Source organism: Centroberyx affinis, unplaced genomic scaffold, assembly GCF_046629955.1.
Source record: "Centroberyx affinis isolate AG114_WGS23_722 - 3 ecotype Tasmania unplaced genomic scaffold, CSIRO-AGI_Caff_v1 ptg006593l_1, whole genome shotgun sequence".
NCBI classification, from domain to species: domain Eukaryota; kingdom Metazoa; phylum Chordata; class Actinopteri; order Beryciformes; family Berycidae; genus Centroberyx; species Centroberyx affinis.
In genome coordinates, this window is record NW_027283342.1 from 10,001 (window position 1) to 26,823 (window position 16,823).

The 16,823-nt window shown below is 44.6% G+C and overlaps 1 protein-coding gene across 5 annotated transcripts in view; it reads right to left on the reverse strand.

Moving 5' to 3' along the window:
* LOC139638846 (phospholipid transfer protein-like) overlaps window positions 1-16,309 on the reverse strand; it is a 21,222-nt gene extending 4,913 nt beyond the window's left edge. For all 5 annotated transcript variants that reach the window (XR_011694828.1, XR_011694829.1, XR_011694827.1 and 2 more), the window contains exons 1-10: window positions 16,175-16,309; window positions 12,609-12,738; window positions 11,370-11,469; window positions 11,080-11,208; window positions 10,737-10,892; window positions 6,851-6,914; window positions 5,763-5,918; window positions 5,017-5,193; window positions 3,456-3,515; window positions 930-1,094 (exon numbers count right to left, since the gene is read on the reverse strand). Coding sequence is in view for 1 of the 5 variants with exons in the window: in XM_071512873.1 (XP_071368974.1) it covers window positions 930-1,094; window positions 3,456-3,515; window positions 5,017-5,193; window positions 5,763-5,918; window positions 6,851-6,914; window positions 10,737-10,892; window positions 11,080-11,208; window positions 11,370-11,469; window positions 12,609-12,717 (1,116 nt within the window). In the remaining 4 variants the exon portion in view is untranslated. The remainder of the gene's footprint in view (window positions 1-929; window positions 1,095-3,455; window positions 3,516-5,016; window positions 5,194-5,762; window positions 5,919-6,850; window positions 6,915-10,736; window positions 10,893-11,079; window positions 11,209-11,369; window positions 11,470-12,608; window positions 12,739-16,174) is intronic.
* Between the last annotated feature and the right edge of the window lie 514 nt (window positions 16,310-16,823).

Below are 16,823 nucleotides of genomic sequence, written 5' to 3' on the forward strand. Positions count from 1 at the left end.
GACATGTACACAGACATGTACACAGACACAGACATGTACACAGACACAGACATGTACACAGACATGTACACAGACATGTACACAGACACAGACATGTACACAGACATGTACACAGACACAGACATGTACACAGACATGTACACAGACATGTACACAGACACAGACATGTACACAGACATGTACACAGACACAGACATGTACACAGACATGTACACAGACACATACATGTACACAGACATGTACACAGACATGTACACAGACACAGACATGTACACAGACATGTACACAGACACATACATGTACACAGACATGTACACAGACATGTACACAGACACAGACATGTACACAGACATGTACACAGACACAGACATGTACACAGACATGTACACAGACACATACATGTACACAGACATGTACACAGACATGTACACAGACACAGACATGTACACAGACACAGACATGTACACAGACATGTACACAGACACAGACATGTACACAGACATGTACACAGACACAGACATGTACACAGACATGTACACAGACATGTACACAGACACAGACATGTACACAGACACATACATGTACACAGACATGTACACAGACATGTACACAGACATGTACACAGACATGAAGGTGTAGGTCTGCTGGTATTCACAGTGTGTGTTCAATGGAAAGATCCATTCATGAGATGTGTGTGATCATTTCAATGCAAAATTCAGGGACAAAACTTTCTGAATGTAATGTTTCCTGTAATTTTCCTGTAATGAAGTCTATATTTTTATCTTTATATTTCTTGTACTTCTTTTCTTCATACATATCCATTTTGTCACTTGTTTTTTATAATTAAACTGTTTAGATAAATGCCATATAAATAAAGTTGATTTGATGTATTAAACACTGTGTGTGTGTGTGTGTGTGTGTGTGTGTACCATGGTCATACTGCTAAGCTGGACCGGAGGCTGGCCAGGTGGCAACACCATCACCGTGACGATGGCTGTCATGGCGACGGTTGCCCCGGAGGTCTTGATGGTGGTTTTGGGCGGTGAAGTGACAGCGAGCTGCAGAGAGAGAGGAGCCTCCACCAGAGCCGGGTTCTGAAAACATGTCAGTTCATCATGTGACTGCTGTGTTTCTACTGTGGTTCTACTGTGGTTCTACTGTGTTTCTACTGTGTTTCTACTGTGGTTCTACTGTGTTTCTACTGTGTTTCTACTGTGTTTCTACTGTGGTTCTACTGTGGTTCTACTGTGTTTCTACTGTGGTTCTACTGTGTTTCTACTGTGTTTCTACTGTGGTTCTACTGTGTTTCTACTGTGTTTCTACTGTGGTTCTACTGTGGTTCTACTGTGTTTCTACTGTGGTTCTACTGTGTTTCCACTTTGTTTCTACTGTGGTTCTACTGTGTTTCTACTGTGGTTCTACTGTGGTTCCACTTTGTTTCCACTGTGTTTCTACTGTGTTTCTACTGTGGTTCTACTGTGTTTCCACTGTGGTTCTACTGTGGTTCTACTGTGTTTCTACTGTGTTTCTACTGTGGTTCTACTGTGTTTCCACTTTGTTTCTACTGTGTTTCTACTGTGGTTCTACTGTGTTTCCACTTTGTTTCTACTGTTTCTACTGTGGTTCTACTGTGGTTCTACTGTGTTTCCACTTTGTTTCTACTGTGTTTCTACTGTGTTTCTACTGTGGTTCTACTGTGGTTCCACTTTGTTTCTACTGTGTTTCTACTGTGTTTCTACTGTGGTTCTACTGTGTTTCTACTGTGTTTCTACTGTGGTTCTACTGTTTCTACTGTGTTTCTACTGTGTTTCTACTGTGGTTCTACTGTGGTTCCACTTTGTTTCTACTGTGTTTCTACTGTGTTTCCGCTGTGGTTCTACTGTGGTTCTACTGTGTTTCTACTGTGGTTCCACTTTGTTTCTACTGTGTTTCTACTGTGGTTCTACTGTGGTTCCACTTTGTTTCTACTGTGTTTTTACTGTGGTTCTACTGTTTCTACTGTGTTTCTACTGTGTTTCTACTGTGGTTCTACTGTTTCTACTGTGTTTCTACTGTGTTTCCACTTTGTTTCTACTGTGGTTCTACTGTGGTTCCACTTTGTTTCTACTGTGGTTCTACTGTGTTTCTACTGTGGTTCTACTGTGGTTCCACTTTGTTTCTACTGTGTTTCTACTGTGTTTCTACTGTGGTTCTACTGTGTTTCTACTGTGTTTCTACTGTTTCTACTGTTTCTACTGTGTTTCTACTGTGTTTCTACTGTGTTTCCACTTTGTTTCTACTGTGGTTCTACTGTGGTTCCACTTTGTTTCTACTGTGTTTCTGCTGTGTTTCCGCTGTGGTTCTACTGTGTTTCTACTGTGTTTCTACTGTGTTTTTACTGTGGTTCTACTGTTTCTACTGTGTTTCTACTGTGTTTCTACTGTGGTTCTACTGTTTCTACTGTGTTTCTACTGTGTTTCTACTGTGTTTCCACTTTGTTTCTACTGTGTTTCTACTGTGCTTCTACTGTGTTTCCACTTTGTTTCTACTGTGTTTCTACTGTGCTTCTACTGTGTTTCTACGGTGGTTCTACTGTTTCTACTGTGTTTCTACTGTGTTTCTACTGTGTTTCTACTGTGTTTCTACTGTTTCTACTGTTTCTACTGTGTTTCTACTGTGTTTCCACTTTGTTTCTACTGTGGTTCTACTGTGGTTCTACTGTGGTTCTACTGTGTTTCCACTTTGTTTCTACTGTGGTTCTACTGTGGTTCTACTGTGTTTCCACTTTGTTTCTACTGTTTCTACTGTGGTTCTACTGTGGTTCTACTGTGTTTCCACGTTGTTTCTACTGTCTTTCCTCTTTGTTTCTACTGTGTTTCTACTGTTTCCACTGTGTTTCTACTGTGTTTCTACTGTGTTTCCACTTTGTTTCTACTGTGTTTCCTCTTTGTTTCTACTGTGTTTCTACTGTGTTTCCACTGTGTTTCCACTGTGTTTCTACTGTGGTTCTACTGTGTTTCCACTTTGTTTCTACTGTTTCCTCTTTGTTTCTACTGTGTTTCCACTTTGTTTCTACTGTTTCCTCTTTGTTTCTACTGTTTCCTCTTTGTTTCTACTGTTTCCTCTTTGTTTCTACTGTGTTTCCACTTTGTTTCTACTGTGTTTCCACTTTGTTTCTAATGTTTCCTCTTTGTTTCTACTGTGTTTCCACTTTGTTTCTACTGTGTTTCCACTTTGTTTCTACTGTTTCCTCTTTGTTTCTACTGTTTCCTCTTTGTTTCTACTGTTTCCTCTTTGTTTCTAATGTTTCCTCTTTGTTTCTACTGTTTCCTCTTTGTTTCTACTGTGTTTCCTCTTTGTTTCTACTGTTTCCTCTTTGTTTCTACTGTGTTTCCACTTTGTTTCTACTGTGTTTCCACTTTGTTTCTAATGTTTCCTCTTTGTTTCTACTGTGTTTCCACTTTGTTTCTACTCACCAGAAGCATGATGGTTCCAAAGTAGGTGGTTCTCAACAACATCTCCAGGTCTTTGGGCATCTGAGGAGGAGAGGAGAGGAGGAGAGAATAGAGGAGGAGTGGAGTGGAGAGGAGGAGTAGAGAGGAGGAGTGGAGAGGAGTGGAGAGGAGGAGTGGAGAGGAGTAGAGAGGAGGAGTGGAGAGGAGGAGTAGAGAGGAGGAGTGGAGAGGAGGAGTGGAGAGGAGGAGAGAATAGAGGAGGAGTGGAGAGGAGTAGAGAGGAGGAGTGGAGAGGAGGAGTAGAGAGGAGGAGTGGAGAGGAGGAGTGGAGAGGAGGAGAGAATAGAGGAGGAGTGGAGAGGAGTAGAGAGGAGGAGTGGAGAGGAGGAGAGAATAGAGGAGGAGTGGAGAGGAGTAGAGAGGAGGAGTGGAGAGGAGGAGTAGAGAGGAGGAGTGGAGAGGAGGAGTGGAGAGGAGGAGAGAATAGAGGAGGAGTGGAGAGGAGTAGAGAGGAGGAGTGGAGAGGAGGAGTGGGGAGGAGGAGAGAATAGAGGAGGAGTAGAGAGGAGGAGTGGAGAGGAGTGGAGTCAATATTCACCAACTTTAACCTGAACATCTCGACTGTAAAACTAGAGAGTGAACCAGTTCATCTCCTGTTCTCATTCCTGTTGGTGTGTCAAGTTTTGGAGGTTCGTGATGGTTCTTGGTGGTTCTTGGTGGTTCGTGATGGTTCTTGGTGGTTCTTGGTGGTTCTTGGTGGTTCGTGATGGTTCTTGGTGGTTCTTGGTGGTTCTTGGTGGTTCGTGATGGTTCTTGGTGGTTTGTGGTGGTTCTGGGTGGTCGTCAGATAAAAAAGCAAAACAGAAGATGAAAGGAGAGACGCAGACTTTCAGCAGCTGGAAGTTTTCCCGTTACTTTGAACCTCCAGTTTATCAAAGCATCTGATACACGACAGATGAGAAACTCAGGAAAACGACCCGACCAGGAGGATCTATGGCTTCTCCTCATGAGATAAACCTGTTCCTCCTCTGAGCAGCAGAGCTGTGGGCAGGAGCTGCTCTTAGGATCCGCTTTACAAAGAGTTTTGGTTTTCTGGGGTAACGGGAAGTAATGTAACAAGTAATGTAACTAATTACTGTTCCTGTAGAGTAATAAGTAAAGTAATGTGATTACTTTTTACAGAAGTAATAAGTAAAGAGTAATTGATTACATTTTCCAAGTAACTTGCCCAACACTGCTTGGTGGTTCTCGGTGGTTCATGGTAATTTTTGGTGGTTCATGGTGGTTCTTGGTGGGTTTTGGTGGTTCATGGTGGTTCTTGGTGGTTCTTGGTGGTTTTTGGTGGTTCATGGTGGTTCTTGGTGGTTTTTGGTGGTTCTCATGGTTCATGGTAGTTCCTGGTGCTTCATGGTGGTTCTTGGTGGTTCATGGTGGTTCATGGTGGTTCTAGGTTGTTCTTGGTGGTTCATGGTGGTTCTAGGTTGTTCTTGGTGGTTCATGGTGGTTCATGGTAGTTATTTGTGGGTCTTGATGGTTCTTGGTGGTTTTGTTTTTTTGTTTGGGGGGGGGTTGCGGTTCTCACCCTCTCATTGGCGATGTGCATCTGGAAGATTCCTGCTTTGTAGTAGGAGATCATCCCGCTGTCAAAGAAGAACTCAGAGAGAGCCAGGTAGACCATCCTGTCGTATTCTCTGATGACCGGATCTACAGCGTAGTTCACTAAAGTGTTGTTCCCATCAGCCAGCTGATAGAACATGCCCTAAGACACACAGAGTATCAGATAATTATTATATACTGTAATATCAACTAGATCAAAGAACATGCCCTAAGACACACAGACAGACAGGTATAATACATTTACATAGTTATATCTAATTCATCATTCATTTTTATATATTAGAATTATATAATATTGTTATTGCTGATCACAGTAGCAAGGCTCTCACAGTCCTGTCACCATGTGTTGTTGTGGGTACGACCATGTGACCAAATCACCTCTTCTGATTGGCCTGATTCAGACCTGCATTAGTGTTTGGAGAGTTTTCATTTCTGTAACCATTCGTGTTTCCTCCATATTAAGAGATTTCTTTTTTTATATTAAGAGAATTCTATAATTTCTACTTCAATTTTTTGATATACTACTATTATATACTACTTCTTTTATAATTTTGTGTTGGTTTATGTTTAATGTGACATACAGGAACAAACTACCAATTTGAATACCTTGTATGTGTAAACCTACTTGGTGAAAAACACTGATTCTGAGAATAGAATAGAATAGAATAGAATAGAATAGAATAGAATAGAATAGAATAGAATGTTTGTCACTCTGAAGTGCATGTCGAGGCTCCTGGAGGTCACGATGGGGTCACTGAGCAGAGAATAGTCGATGCCGATGTAACTATCCACCTCCGCCTGCACTGGAATGGTTTCCAACATGGAGTTGATCTGGACCAGAGCTGCATGGTTCAGAGCAGGACAGATCTACAGACAGACAGGTCAGACAGACAGACAGGTCAGGCAGACAGGTCAGACAGACAGACAGGTCAGACAGACAGACAGGTCAGGCAGACAGGTCAGACAGACAGACAGGTCAGACAGACAGACAGGTCAGGCAGACAGGTCAGACAGACAGACAGGTCAGACAGACAGACAGGTCAGGCAGACAGGTCAGACAGACAGACAGACAGACAGGTCAGACAGACAGACAGGTCAGGCAGACAGGTCAGACAGACAGACAGGTCAGACAGACAGACAGACAGACAGACAGACAGACAGACAGACAGGTCAGACAGACAGACAGACAGGTCAGACAGACAGGTCAGACAGACAGACAGGTCAGGCAGACAGGTCAGACAGACAGACAGACAGGTCAGACAGACAGACAGACAGACAGACAGGTCAGACAGACAGGTCAGGCAGACAGACAGGTCAGACAGACAGATCAGACAGACAGACAGACAGACAGACAGACAGACAGGTCAGGCAGACAGACAGGTCAGACAGACAGGTCAGACAGACAGACAGGGCAGACAGACAGGTCAGACAGACAGACAGACAGACAGACAGGTCAGACAGACAGACAGACAGACAGACAGACAGACAGACAGACAGACAGGTCAGACAGACAGACAGACAGACAGACAGACAGGTCAGACAGACAGACAGACAGGTCAGACAGACAGGTCAGACAGACAGACAGGTCAGGCAGACAGGTCAGACAGACAGACAGACAGACAGACAGGTCAGACAGACAGGTCAGGCAGACAGACAGGTCAGACAGACAGATCAGACAGACAAACAGACAGACAGACAGACAGACAGGTCAGACAGACAGACAGGTCAGACAGACAAACAGACAGACAGACAGACAGACAGGTCAGACAGACAGACAGGTAGATTGATGTTGTCTGAACCTGTTGGTTGAGCAGGAAGCGCATGCCTGTGGTCAGGAAGGTTGCCAGGAAGTCATACACCCTCCTAGAAACAAAACAATCTTCATCACCATCATCATTATCATCTTCTTCATCATCACCATCATCAACAACAGATGGGGAGGTAGAATTGGTTTCCTGACAGACAGACAGACAGACAGATCCGTATCCCATATAGACTCTATATTTAATTTAATCCAAACTCTAACAGGCCTAGACCCTAAACCCAGACCTCTAATTTATATTCCAGACCTCTACCCTTAGTCCCAGACCTCTAACCTTAGTCCCAGACACCCAGATGTCTGGGTGTGGCGGAAATGGCCCAGAAACCAACCAGAACTGTTCTGGAAACCACCAGAACTGCCAAGAGCAGCAACCAGCCAACTCCACTCCCTTTCATTCTGGATGAGTATAATCAATAAATGCTGAATGTTTATACTGAATATCTGCTGTGATTGTTATTTCAACCATATTGCAACATTTGGACACTATCTGGGAATAGTGGGAAGTGTTGAACATACCAGTTGTATCGTGGTGCATGCACTCACCACAATATCGAGACAGGGGGACAGGGGTGTCTGTGAATGGATGTGTATATGCCAATATGTCCATGTGAATATGAAAGTGTGCTTTACCAAGTGCTGCCCACGGCCCGCAGCTTCTCACACCCTCCTCTCCTGCAGTGACGATGTTCGGCACCTGTGTCAGGTAGTCAGTGATGTTTTCCTTGCCTGCCTTGTGTCGCACACATAACTTGAATGACTGAAGTTCAAGGTACCACCTGGTCACTGGAGTTTCAATCCTTAATGATCTCTCATCCAGGTTAGGGCACGATGGTCAGTGTGAAGATCAAACTCTTGGCCCAGCAAATAGTACCTCAGACTGTCCAGGACCCAGGTGATTGCCAGAGATTCTTGTTCAATGGTGGAGTATCTGGTTTCCCAGGGCAGGGGTTTCCAGCCGAGATACAGTATCGGTCGCTCTTTTCCTGGGTCTCCCTGCATCAGTGCCGCACCTATGCCTACCCCAGAGGCATCCACCTGGACCAGGAACCGGCACTCAAAATCAGGGCTCTGCAACACTGGAGATGAACACATCTGGGCCTTGAGGGCCCTAAATGCAGAATCACATTCCTCTGTCCACTTCACTGGGTTGCTTGCCAGTTTACCAATGAGTCAGAGGGACTGTAATTGTGGTGTGAGGAATAAATTGGCACTACCAACCTACAAGCTCAAGCAAGGACATCACTTGAGTCTTGGTGTGGGTTCTGGGACTTTTACAGATGGCCTCCACCTTGTCCACCTGTGGTTGGACCTCTCCTCTTGCCAGCTGGTAGCCCAGGTACCCAGTCTCCTGCTGGGCCCACTCACATTTATGCAGGTTGAGAGTGAGCCCAGAGGCACTGATCTTCCCCAAGACCTGGCACAGGTGCTCCAGGTGTTCCTTCCAAGTCTGGCTGTAGATGACCACATCATCCAGATAGTAGGGCTGTCCCATTTTTTGGGCTTTGGAGCTTCGGTAGTAATCAACAGCGAATATTCGAAGCTTCGGCCGCGCACACGCGCGCGCAGGGGGGGGGGGGGGGGTAGTGTTAAGAGTCACGCACCTTCAAACTGCTTGGCTTTCCATACATGGGCAACAGTTCACCCAACAAAGTTCACACATAGTCACAGTTCCTCCTCACAAAAACACAGCACTGAAAACATACTTAACATACATATAACTTCAATTAATAGCCCGAGAGAGAGAGAGAGATGGTCGAGCGAGCTAGAGAGAGAGAGATGGTCGAGCGAGCTAGTGGTCGAGCGAGCTAGAGAGAGAGAGATGGTCGAGCGAGCTAGAGAGAGAGAGATGGTCGAGCGAGCTAGAAAGTGAATGTAGAGAGGGAGCGGTAGTAGCGAGAATGCCGGTGAATCAGATAAATAAAACGTTATTTTCTGATTGTTTCACAGCGGTTACGTTCTAAAGCACAGAGAGAGAGAGGGAGAGGGGGAGAGAGAGAGAGAGAGAGAGAGAGAGGGAGAGGGAGAGGGAGAGCCCCGTATCAAAATACCGGTAGCCTACCTTAGAAAAAAGATTTAAAAAAAAAAAGATCAATGGATAAATGTCTTGCTGCTGCTTCTCCTGAGTTTTGTTCAGCAAATTTGACAACTGACTGCTTGAATTTCAGGTCGTACTTTTTTCTCTGTGCCACCATGGCGATCAGCAAATGTGACTGACATTTGAATGCAAGTAAAAAAAAAAGAATAAATAAAATTACATTTAAAAAAGCGAATATCCAAATCCCAAAATTGAAAACCGAATACCTACCCAACGAACGAATATCCGAATAGTCGAATATTCGGGTCCAGCCCTACCAGATAGGCAACGCTGCATTCTCCACAGCCTTGGAGCTCCCAATCCATGAGCCATTGGAAAGTTGCTGGTGGACCATGAAGACCAAAGGGCATTACAGTGAACTAGAAGAGGCCAAGAGGGGTCCTGAAGGCAGTGAGAGGCTTCAACTGCTCCTCCAGTGGAACCTGCCAGTACCCCTTGCAGAGGTCCAGGATTGTGATGACATTAGCCCTTCGGATCCATTCCAGCAGCAATCCTGGGTATCAAAGAAGGAGATGGTGTTGAGTTTCCTGAAGTCAATGCACACCTAAAGGGGCCCATCTTTTTTGGGGTTGATGACAATGGGGCTGCTCTAGTCACTCTCCGATGGCTTGATAATACCCAGCTCCAACATGACCCGGATCTCGTACTTCAATGCCCCTACCAGTTGCTCTGGCACATGGTAGCATCGCTGTCACTCTGGGTACTAGTCAGGCTTGATCCAGATCACATGCTTGAGAACATTGGTCCGCCCTGGCTTCTGCTCAAACAGCTAAGGGAGAGTCATCAAAGATCACCTGCAGCTACACTGCTGCTTGCCATCCATGTGGGAACAATCAACCCGCCCTTGCTCCTTCCAGGCTTCCACCACCCCCTCTGAGTCACCGTTCTCTGCCACTTGCCGCACCAGGAGGGAGGTATTCAGGGTAGGACCACCCCTCTCTTTCTAGGCCTTCAGGAGGTTCATGTAATAGGTCTGTTTCTCTCTCTCTCCCCTTCTCTGGATGCAGCACCTCGTAAGTAGTTGGCCCCATCAAAAGGCCTTGCCACTTAGCCAGGAGCTTGCTTGGAGGAGGAGGGCAGAAGCAGTAGGACTTTGTGACCTGGTTGGAACTCCCGCTGATGGGGGCTTGTCGTGCCCTTTTGGGCCCTTTGGGCCTTTTGGAGGTTAAGCCTTGCTTTCTCGCGGTACTGCTCCAACCGGTCTCTTATCTGGAGGCAGCACCTGATCGCTGTTGATGGTCAATGGCCATTCAAATTCAGCTTTGGTCAGCTTTTCTCAGCCAATCAGCTTGTTGATGGCTGGAAAGTCGGCTGATTCTGTCAGGTTGATTGGCTCAATAGACATAGAATGGACTTCCGGTGAATTGTTGATTGAGTTGACAGCAGTCTGAACCCTGCTAGTCCCCAGGGCCAGTATGTATAAAGCCGCTCAGAGTAAAATTTTGGTCTAAAGTGCCTCAAAATTCTGAGTGATGCAAATTTAATCTTATCTTTAGAAGTAAGAACAAGTGTTGTGCATAATTCTTATGTGTTGAGAACGGTCTCTGCTCCTAAATTATTTAATAGAGTTCGGGAAGTGTCCTAACTCAGGAGTTACCAGCAGATGGCTGCAATACACACAGAGGCAGAAACCATGCTACCACCTTTCAACCTTAGCCTTAGACCCAGCCTTGTCCCAGACCCAGCCTTGTCCCAGACCCAGCCTTGTCCCAGACCTAGCATTAGACCCAGACCTAGCCCTAGCCCTAGATCAGCCAGTAACTGTTACCCAAGTGTGCCGCTGAACTTCGCCCTCATCTTGGCAATCTTGGCGTCACAGGTGATGTTGTTGATCTTCAGTCGTCCTTCTTCATCTCGGATCAGATTCAGAACTGTGTTGATGTTCACACCTTCTGCTGAGGCATTGATGGACCCGGTGTCATAACTGTCACACAAGATACACTATATGTTACTGTTACTCATAGCTGGAAACCATCATCATCATCATTACTACTATTATCAACAGAGCATGACACTAACAATGCCAGGGTTAGGGGTTCTTTTCCCTGTGTAGCTCAAATAACACTGCAGGGTTAGGTTTTAGTTAGTGAGGCTCCTGGAGGTGAACTGACAAGAACCAGTAGAGGATCCGTCTGTGGAAGCTGAGAGTGATGGAGGAGTTCTGCACATCGAACATCAAACCAACATCTGGCTGGAAACGCAGATCAGCATGAGTCAGATTCAACTCTGTTATCTTCACACTGAGGAGAGGAGAGATGACAGAACATTAGTAGATAGTCTATTTTCACATCCAGACATTAACTTGTTGGGTGTAATACTATACAGTATGTGATCTTAGTGGCAGACTGATAGACCACTGGACTGCATCTATATTATATTATATTATATTATAATGTCTTACTCTGTGATAGTGTACTGGAAGCGTCCCTCCTTGCCCTTCATCTCTGGCATGGTGATGTTACTCAACTCCTCCTCCACAAACTTCTGTGTCTCATACTTCACTAGAAACACAGAACAAATACTGCAAGTTCTTAATGGGAAACATAGAGGAACAATTCTGGTTTCATTGTAAAACAAGAAGACAGTAGAGTTTAATATAATGAACAAATAATAAGCTAACCTTTTTACTAGCAACTCATCAGCAAAGGATTCCTTGTCATCCTTCTAATAAGAATGTTGTTAAGGTAGTGTATGGTGTATTATGGGGGGTCAGGTAGTGTATGGTGTATTATAGAGGGTCAGGTAGTGTATGGTGTATTATATAGGGTCAGGTAGTGTATGGTGTATTATGGGGGGTCAGGTAGTGTATGGTGTATTATGGGGGGTCAGGTAGTGTATGGTGTATTATGGGGGGTCAGGTAGTGTACAGTGTATTATGGGGGGGTCACGTAGTGTATAGTGTATTATAGAGGGTCAGGTAGTGTACGGTGTATTATGGGGGGGTCAGGTAGTGTATGGTGTATTATGGGGGATCACGTAGTGTATGGTGTATTATGGGGGGTCAGGTAGTGTACGGTGTATTATGGGGGGTCAGGTAGTGTATGGTGTATTATGGGGGGTCAGGTAGTGTACGGTGTATTATGGGGGTTCAGGTAGTGTACGGTGTATTATGGGGGGGTCAGGTAGTGTAAGGTGTATTATGGGGGGGTCAGGTAGTGTACGGTGTATTATGGGGGGTTCAGGTAGTGTAAGGTGTATTATGGGGGGGGTCAGGTAGTGTACGGTGTATTATGGGGGGGTCAGGTAGTGTAAGGTGTATTATGGGGGGGTCAGGTAGTGTACGGTGTATTATGGGGGGTTCAGGTAGTGTAAGGTGTATTATGGGGGGGGTCAGGTAGTGTACGGTGTATTATGGGGGGGTTCAGGTAGTGTAAGGTGTATTATGGGGGGGGTCAGGTAGTGTACGGTGTATTATGGGGGGGTCAGGTAGTGTATGGTGTATTATGGGGGGGTCAGGTAGTGTAAGGTGTATTATGGGGGGGTCAGGTAGTGTAAGGTGTATTATGGGGGGGTTCAGGTAGTGTACGGTGTATTATGGGGGGGTCAGGTAGTGTACGGTGTATTATGGGGGGGTCAGGTAGTGTATGGTGTATTATAGGGGGGTAGTGTACATAACTAAGGGTTGACCTATAGCTCTTACACATCTCCAGTCCTCTGTTGGTGATGCGGATTTTGCAGCCAGCTGGTTCATCAGCCATGATGGAGGAAACCAAGGGCAGCAGGAAGAGGGGCAACAGACAGCAAGTCATCCTGAGCCAGAGATACTGAAACTGAACCACAGAAGAAGACAAGAAAGATTAGGAAAACACACATGCGCACGCGCACACGCGCACACGCGCACACACACACACACACACACACACACACACACACACACACAAAACCTGGTAATATTTTAAATCTCTCCTAGGTTTACTGTAAAACACTGCAGTCTCACTGAATTACAACCCAACAGTGTGTGTGTGTGTGTGTGTGTGTGTGTGTATGTGTGTGTGTGTGTGTGTGTGTGTGTGTGTGTGTGTGTGTGTGTTCCTCAGGGTGGGAGTAGACTGAACTACAGTACCCCCTTCTGTTTCCTGTCTTCCAGGAAGTCATGGTCTCTCTGCTTCCCAGAACTCCCTCCATCATATCACACATCCTCTCTCTCTCTTTCTGTCAAACTCAAGTTTGATGTGTAAATAATTGGTGTTTGTGTGTAAAATAAATGTAACATACATTTTCTCTCTCTCTCTCTCTCTCTCTCTCTCTGTCACTCTCTCTCTCTCTCATACCAGTGTGTCCTCCATTATAAACAGTTGGATCTGAACTGCAGTAACCTCTGTCTTTCACAACAGACTCTCTTCTCTCCCACTTTCCCTCTTAACAGCCTCTCGCCTCTGTCTCAGTTTTCCTCCTCCTCCTAACTCCTCCTCCAACTAAAAACTAAAATAAAATAAAATAAAATAAAAACTAAACTAGACTAAACACTAAACTAAATTAAACTAAACTACACTAAACTAAAACTAAAACTAAACTCTAAACTAAAAACTAAACAAAAAACTAAAATAAAATAAAATAAAATAAATTAAACTAAACTCTAAACTAAACTAAACTCTAAACTAAAAACTAGACTAAACAAAAAACTAAAATAAAATAAAATAAACTAAACTCTAAACTAAAATAAACTAAAAACTAAACTCTAAACTAAAATAAACTAAAAACTAAACTAAAATAAACTAAAAACTAAACTCTAAACTAAAATAAACTAAAAACTAAACTCTAAACTAAAATAAACTAAAAACTAAAAACTAAAAACTAAAAACTAAAAACTAAAAACTAAACTAAAAACTAAACTAAACTCTAAACTAAAATAAACTAAAAACTAAACAGTACAGGCCAGTAAACTGTTGTGTAGTATCTGAAACATCCCATAATGCACCAGCCACTTTCACTGTTTCAGGAGTCTGCTCAATGTTTAGAATAGGATTCCACATGATGTTTGGTTACCAAGACACTAACCTTTACCTGCGTCTGATTGGTTCTGGGTGGAGTAGACTAACCTTTACCTGCGTCTGATTGGTTCTGGGTGGAGTAGACTAACCTTTACCTGCGTCTGATTGGTTCTGGGTGGAGTAGACTAACCTTTACCTGCGTCTGATTGGTTCTGGGTGGAGTAGACTAACCTTTACCTGCGTCTGATTGGTTCTGGGTGGAGTAGACTAACCAACAGCGGAACAACTAGACAACTTCGCTTCAATATCCCATCTCCTGGTATCCATGGAAACGTAGCACTGTCCAAACAGTTTCCTGTCCAACCGACCCTTTAACTGACTCTGTTCTACTGTGTTCTCTTGTATTCTATTTTATTCTACTGTATTCAACTGTATTCTATTGCAGTGGACCTGAGTTTCTACTATGTTGGACCTGGTTTCCTGTCAGCGCTCCCAGACAACATCTTCCTGGTTCAAAGGTCAGCATCTGCCTGCACACACACACACACACACACACACACACCATCTATCTTGAGCACACACACACACACACACACACACACACACACACACACACCATCTATCTTGAGCACACACACACACACACACACACACACACACAAACATATTTTTCCATGTGACTCTCTTATCCAGAGAGACTGAGCTCAACAGTAGAATCAGCTTCAGTTCCTAAATCACCAACATTACAACCAGCAGTGAGGAGGTCAGAGGTCAGAGGTCAGAGGTCAGGGGTCACTGTGCCCAGAGCATCACAGCTAATGAGAGACAGAAGAGATTTTTACCTAGAGCAAATAGGGAGAGCGGAGAGGAGAAATCGCATGGTAGGAAAGGTACCTCACTCACACACACACACACACACACACACACACACACACACACACACACACACACACACACACACACACACACACACACACACACACACACCCTGTAATCTTAGCATTACATTAGGAGTCAGTGAAAGTGAAGCTAGTCATTAGCTGGAGGAGAGTCTGACATCTGGACTGTGATTACACAGCGAGACTCAAACTGCTCATTACTTCATTCACTTCAAAGGAAGGAAACAGCTGATTCATGCTTTTCACTTCAATGGAAAGTCCTGAAGAGTCTGCAAGTTAAAGGAGGGAATCTTTTTCACCAAGGAATAGATGAGCATCTGTATCAAAAAAATAACACTTTATTTTCCAGGTCCACAATCTCCTAGAAAGGAACTGTTCCTCCCTGAGGAAGGTTCCTGGAGAGAACCATGAAGTTCTGTTCTGTTCTAATTAGCAGGTACGTTCCTCCAAGTTCTCTGTTGTCTCCAAGACAGAACCATGAAATGATGCAGCAGTTATAATTATATAATTATAGGAATAACTCCTTATAAATAGTTTATAGTTTTGCAACATCCTCCTTGCAACAGGAAGCAACAGGGTTTATGGGAAATGTAGTTTTAATCTTGAGAAACAAAAAATGCTACAATGAGCGCTGAACCACTGAATGTTCAGTGTAACACAACTGACTAATCCCATTCACTTCAATGTAACACAACTGACTAATCCCATTCACTTCAATGTAACACAACTGACTAATCCCATTCACTTCAATGTAACACAACTGACTAATCCCATTCACTTCAATGTAACACAACTGACTAATCCCATTCACTTCAATGTAACACAACTGACTAATCCCATTCACTTCAATGTAACACAACTGACTAATCCCATTCACTTCAATGTAACACAACTGACTAATCCCATTCACTTCAATGTAACACAACTGACTAATCCCATTCACTTCAATGTAACACAACTGACTAATCCCATTCACTTCAATGTAACACAACAGATTATTTCCATCCCAGTTCAACTGTTAGTTAGTCTCCAACATACTCACCTCTGCATGGTGGAACAATCTGTCTCTCTGTCTGTTTGTCTCTCTGTCTGTTTGTCTCTCTGTCTGTTTGTCTCTCAGTCTGTTTGTCTCTCTGTCTGTTTGTCTCTCTGTCTGTTACTCAGTCTGTTAGTCAACTTTGAGCAGCCTAGACATTAATTTGACCCTCTCCCTCTCTCCCCAGAGAGTCTGTTGTCCAGCTGGATGTCTGCTCTCTCTCTCTCTGTTTCTCTCTCTCTCTCTCTCTCTCTCTCTCTCTCTCTCACACACACACACACACACACACACTTCCCTCCAGGCAAGATATTAGATGAAATGTGAAGAAACAGAGACTCACTGTGTCGGCAGATTGGTGGATGTAGACCAGCTGCTGGTTCTGGTTCTGTTGGTTGATCCTGGTCTTATGATTCTCCACAGTAACTCTCCTCTCTCTCTCTCGGTGAGTTCAGGAGAGACTCCACCTCCAACCCCCTGCTGTGTGTGTGTGTGTGTGTGTGGGGGGGGGGGGGGGGGGGGGGTCTCTGGCTGTGTGTGTGTGTGTGTGTGTGTGTGTGTGTGTGTGGGGGGGGGGGGGGTCTCTGGCTGTGTGTGTGTGTGTGTGTGTGTGTGGACAGCTGGCTCTGCACAGAGAAACGCCCTCAGCAGCAACATGGCCGACTGTTTATCTAACTGAGGCTCAGAGTTTCTCTGGTGTTTTCTACTTTTCCACTGCCTGTCTGCTCCACATGGAGCCATGCCACTTGGATTTGAACGCTCCAATCAGAATTTGTCAGCGTTGCCATGACAACAAGTAAATCTTGCATCACTGACCTGAGCTAGTTGTCATCATGTAGCAGGGAGGACAACAGACTGACAGAGGTTTAACAATCTAGAAAGTCAGGATCTGAGTCTCTGAACACCTTGGTGTTGCTAACCCCTGACCCCTGATCCCTGATCCTTGACCCCTGACCCCTGACCCTGACCCCGTTACAGGAGAGAGCAGGATG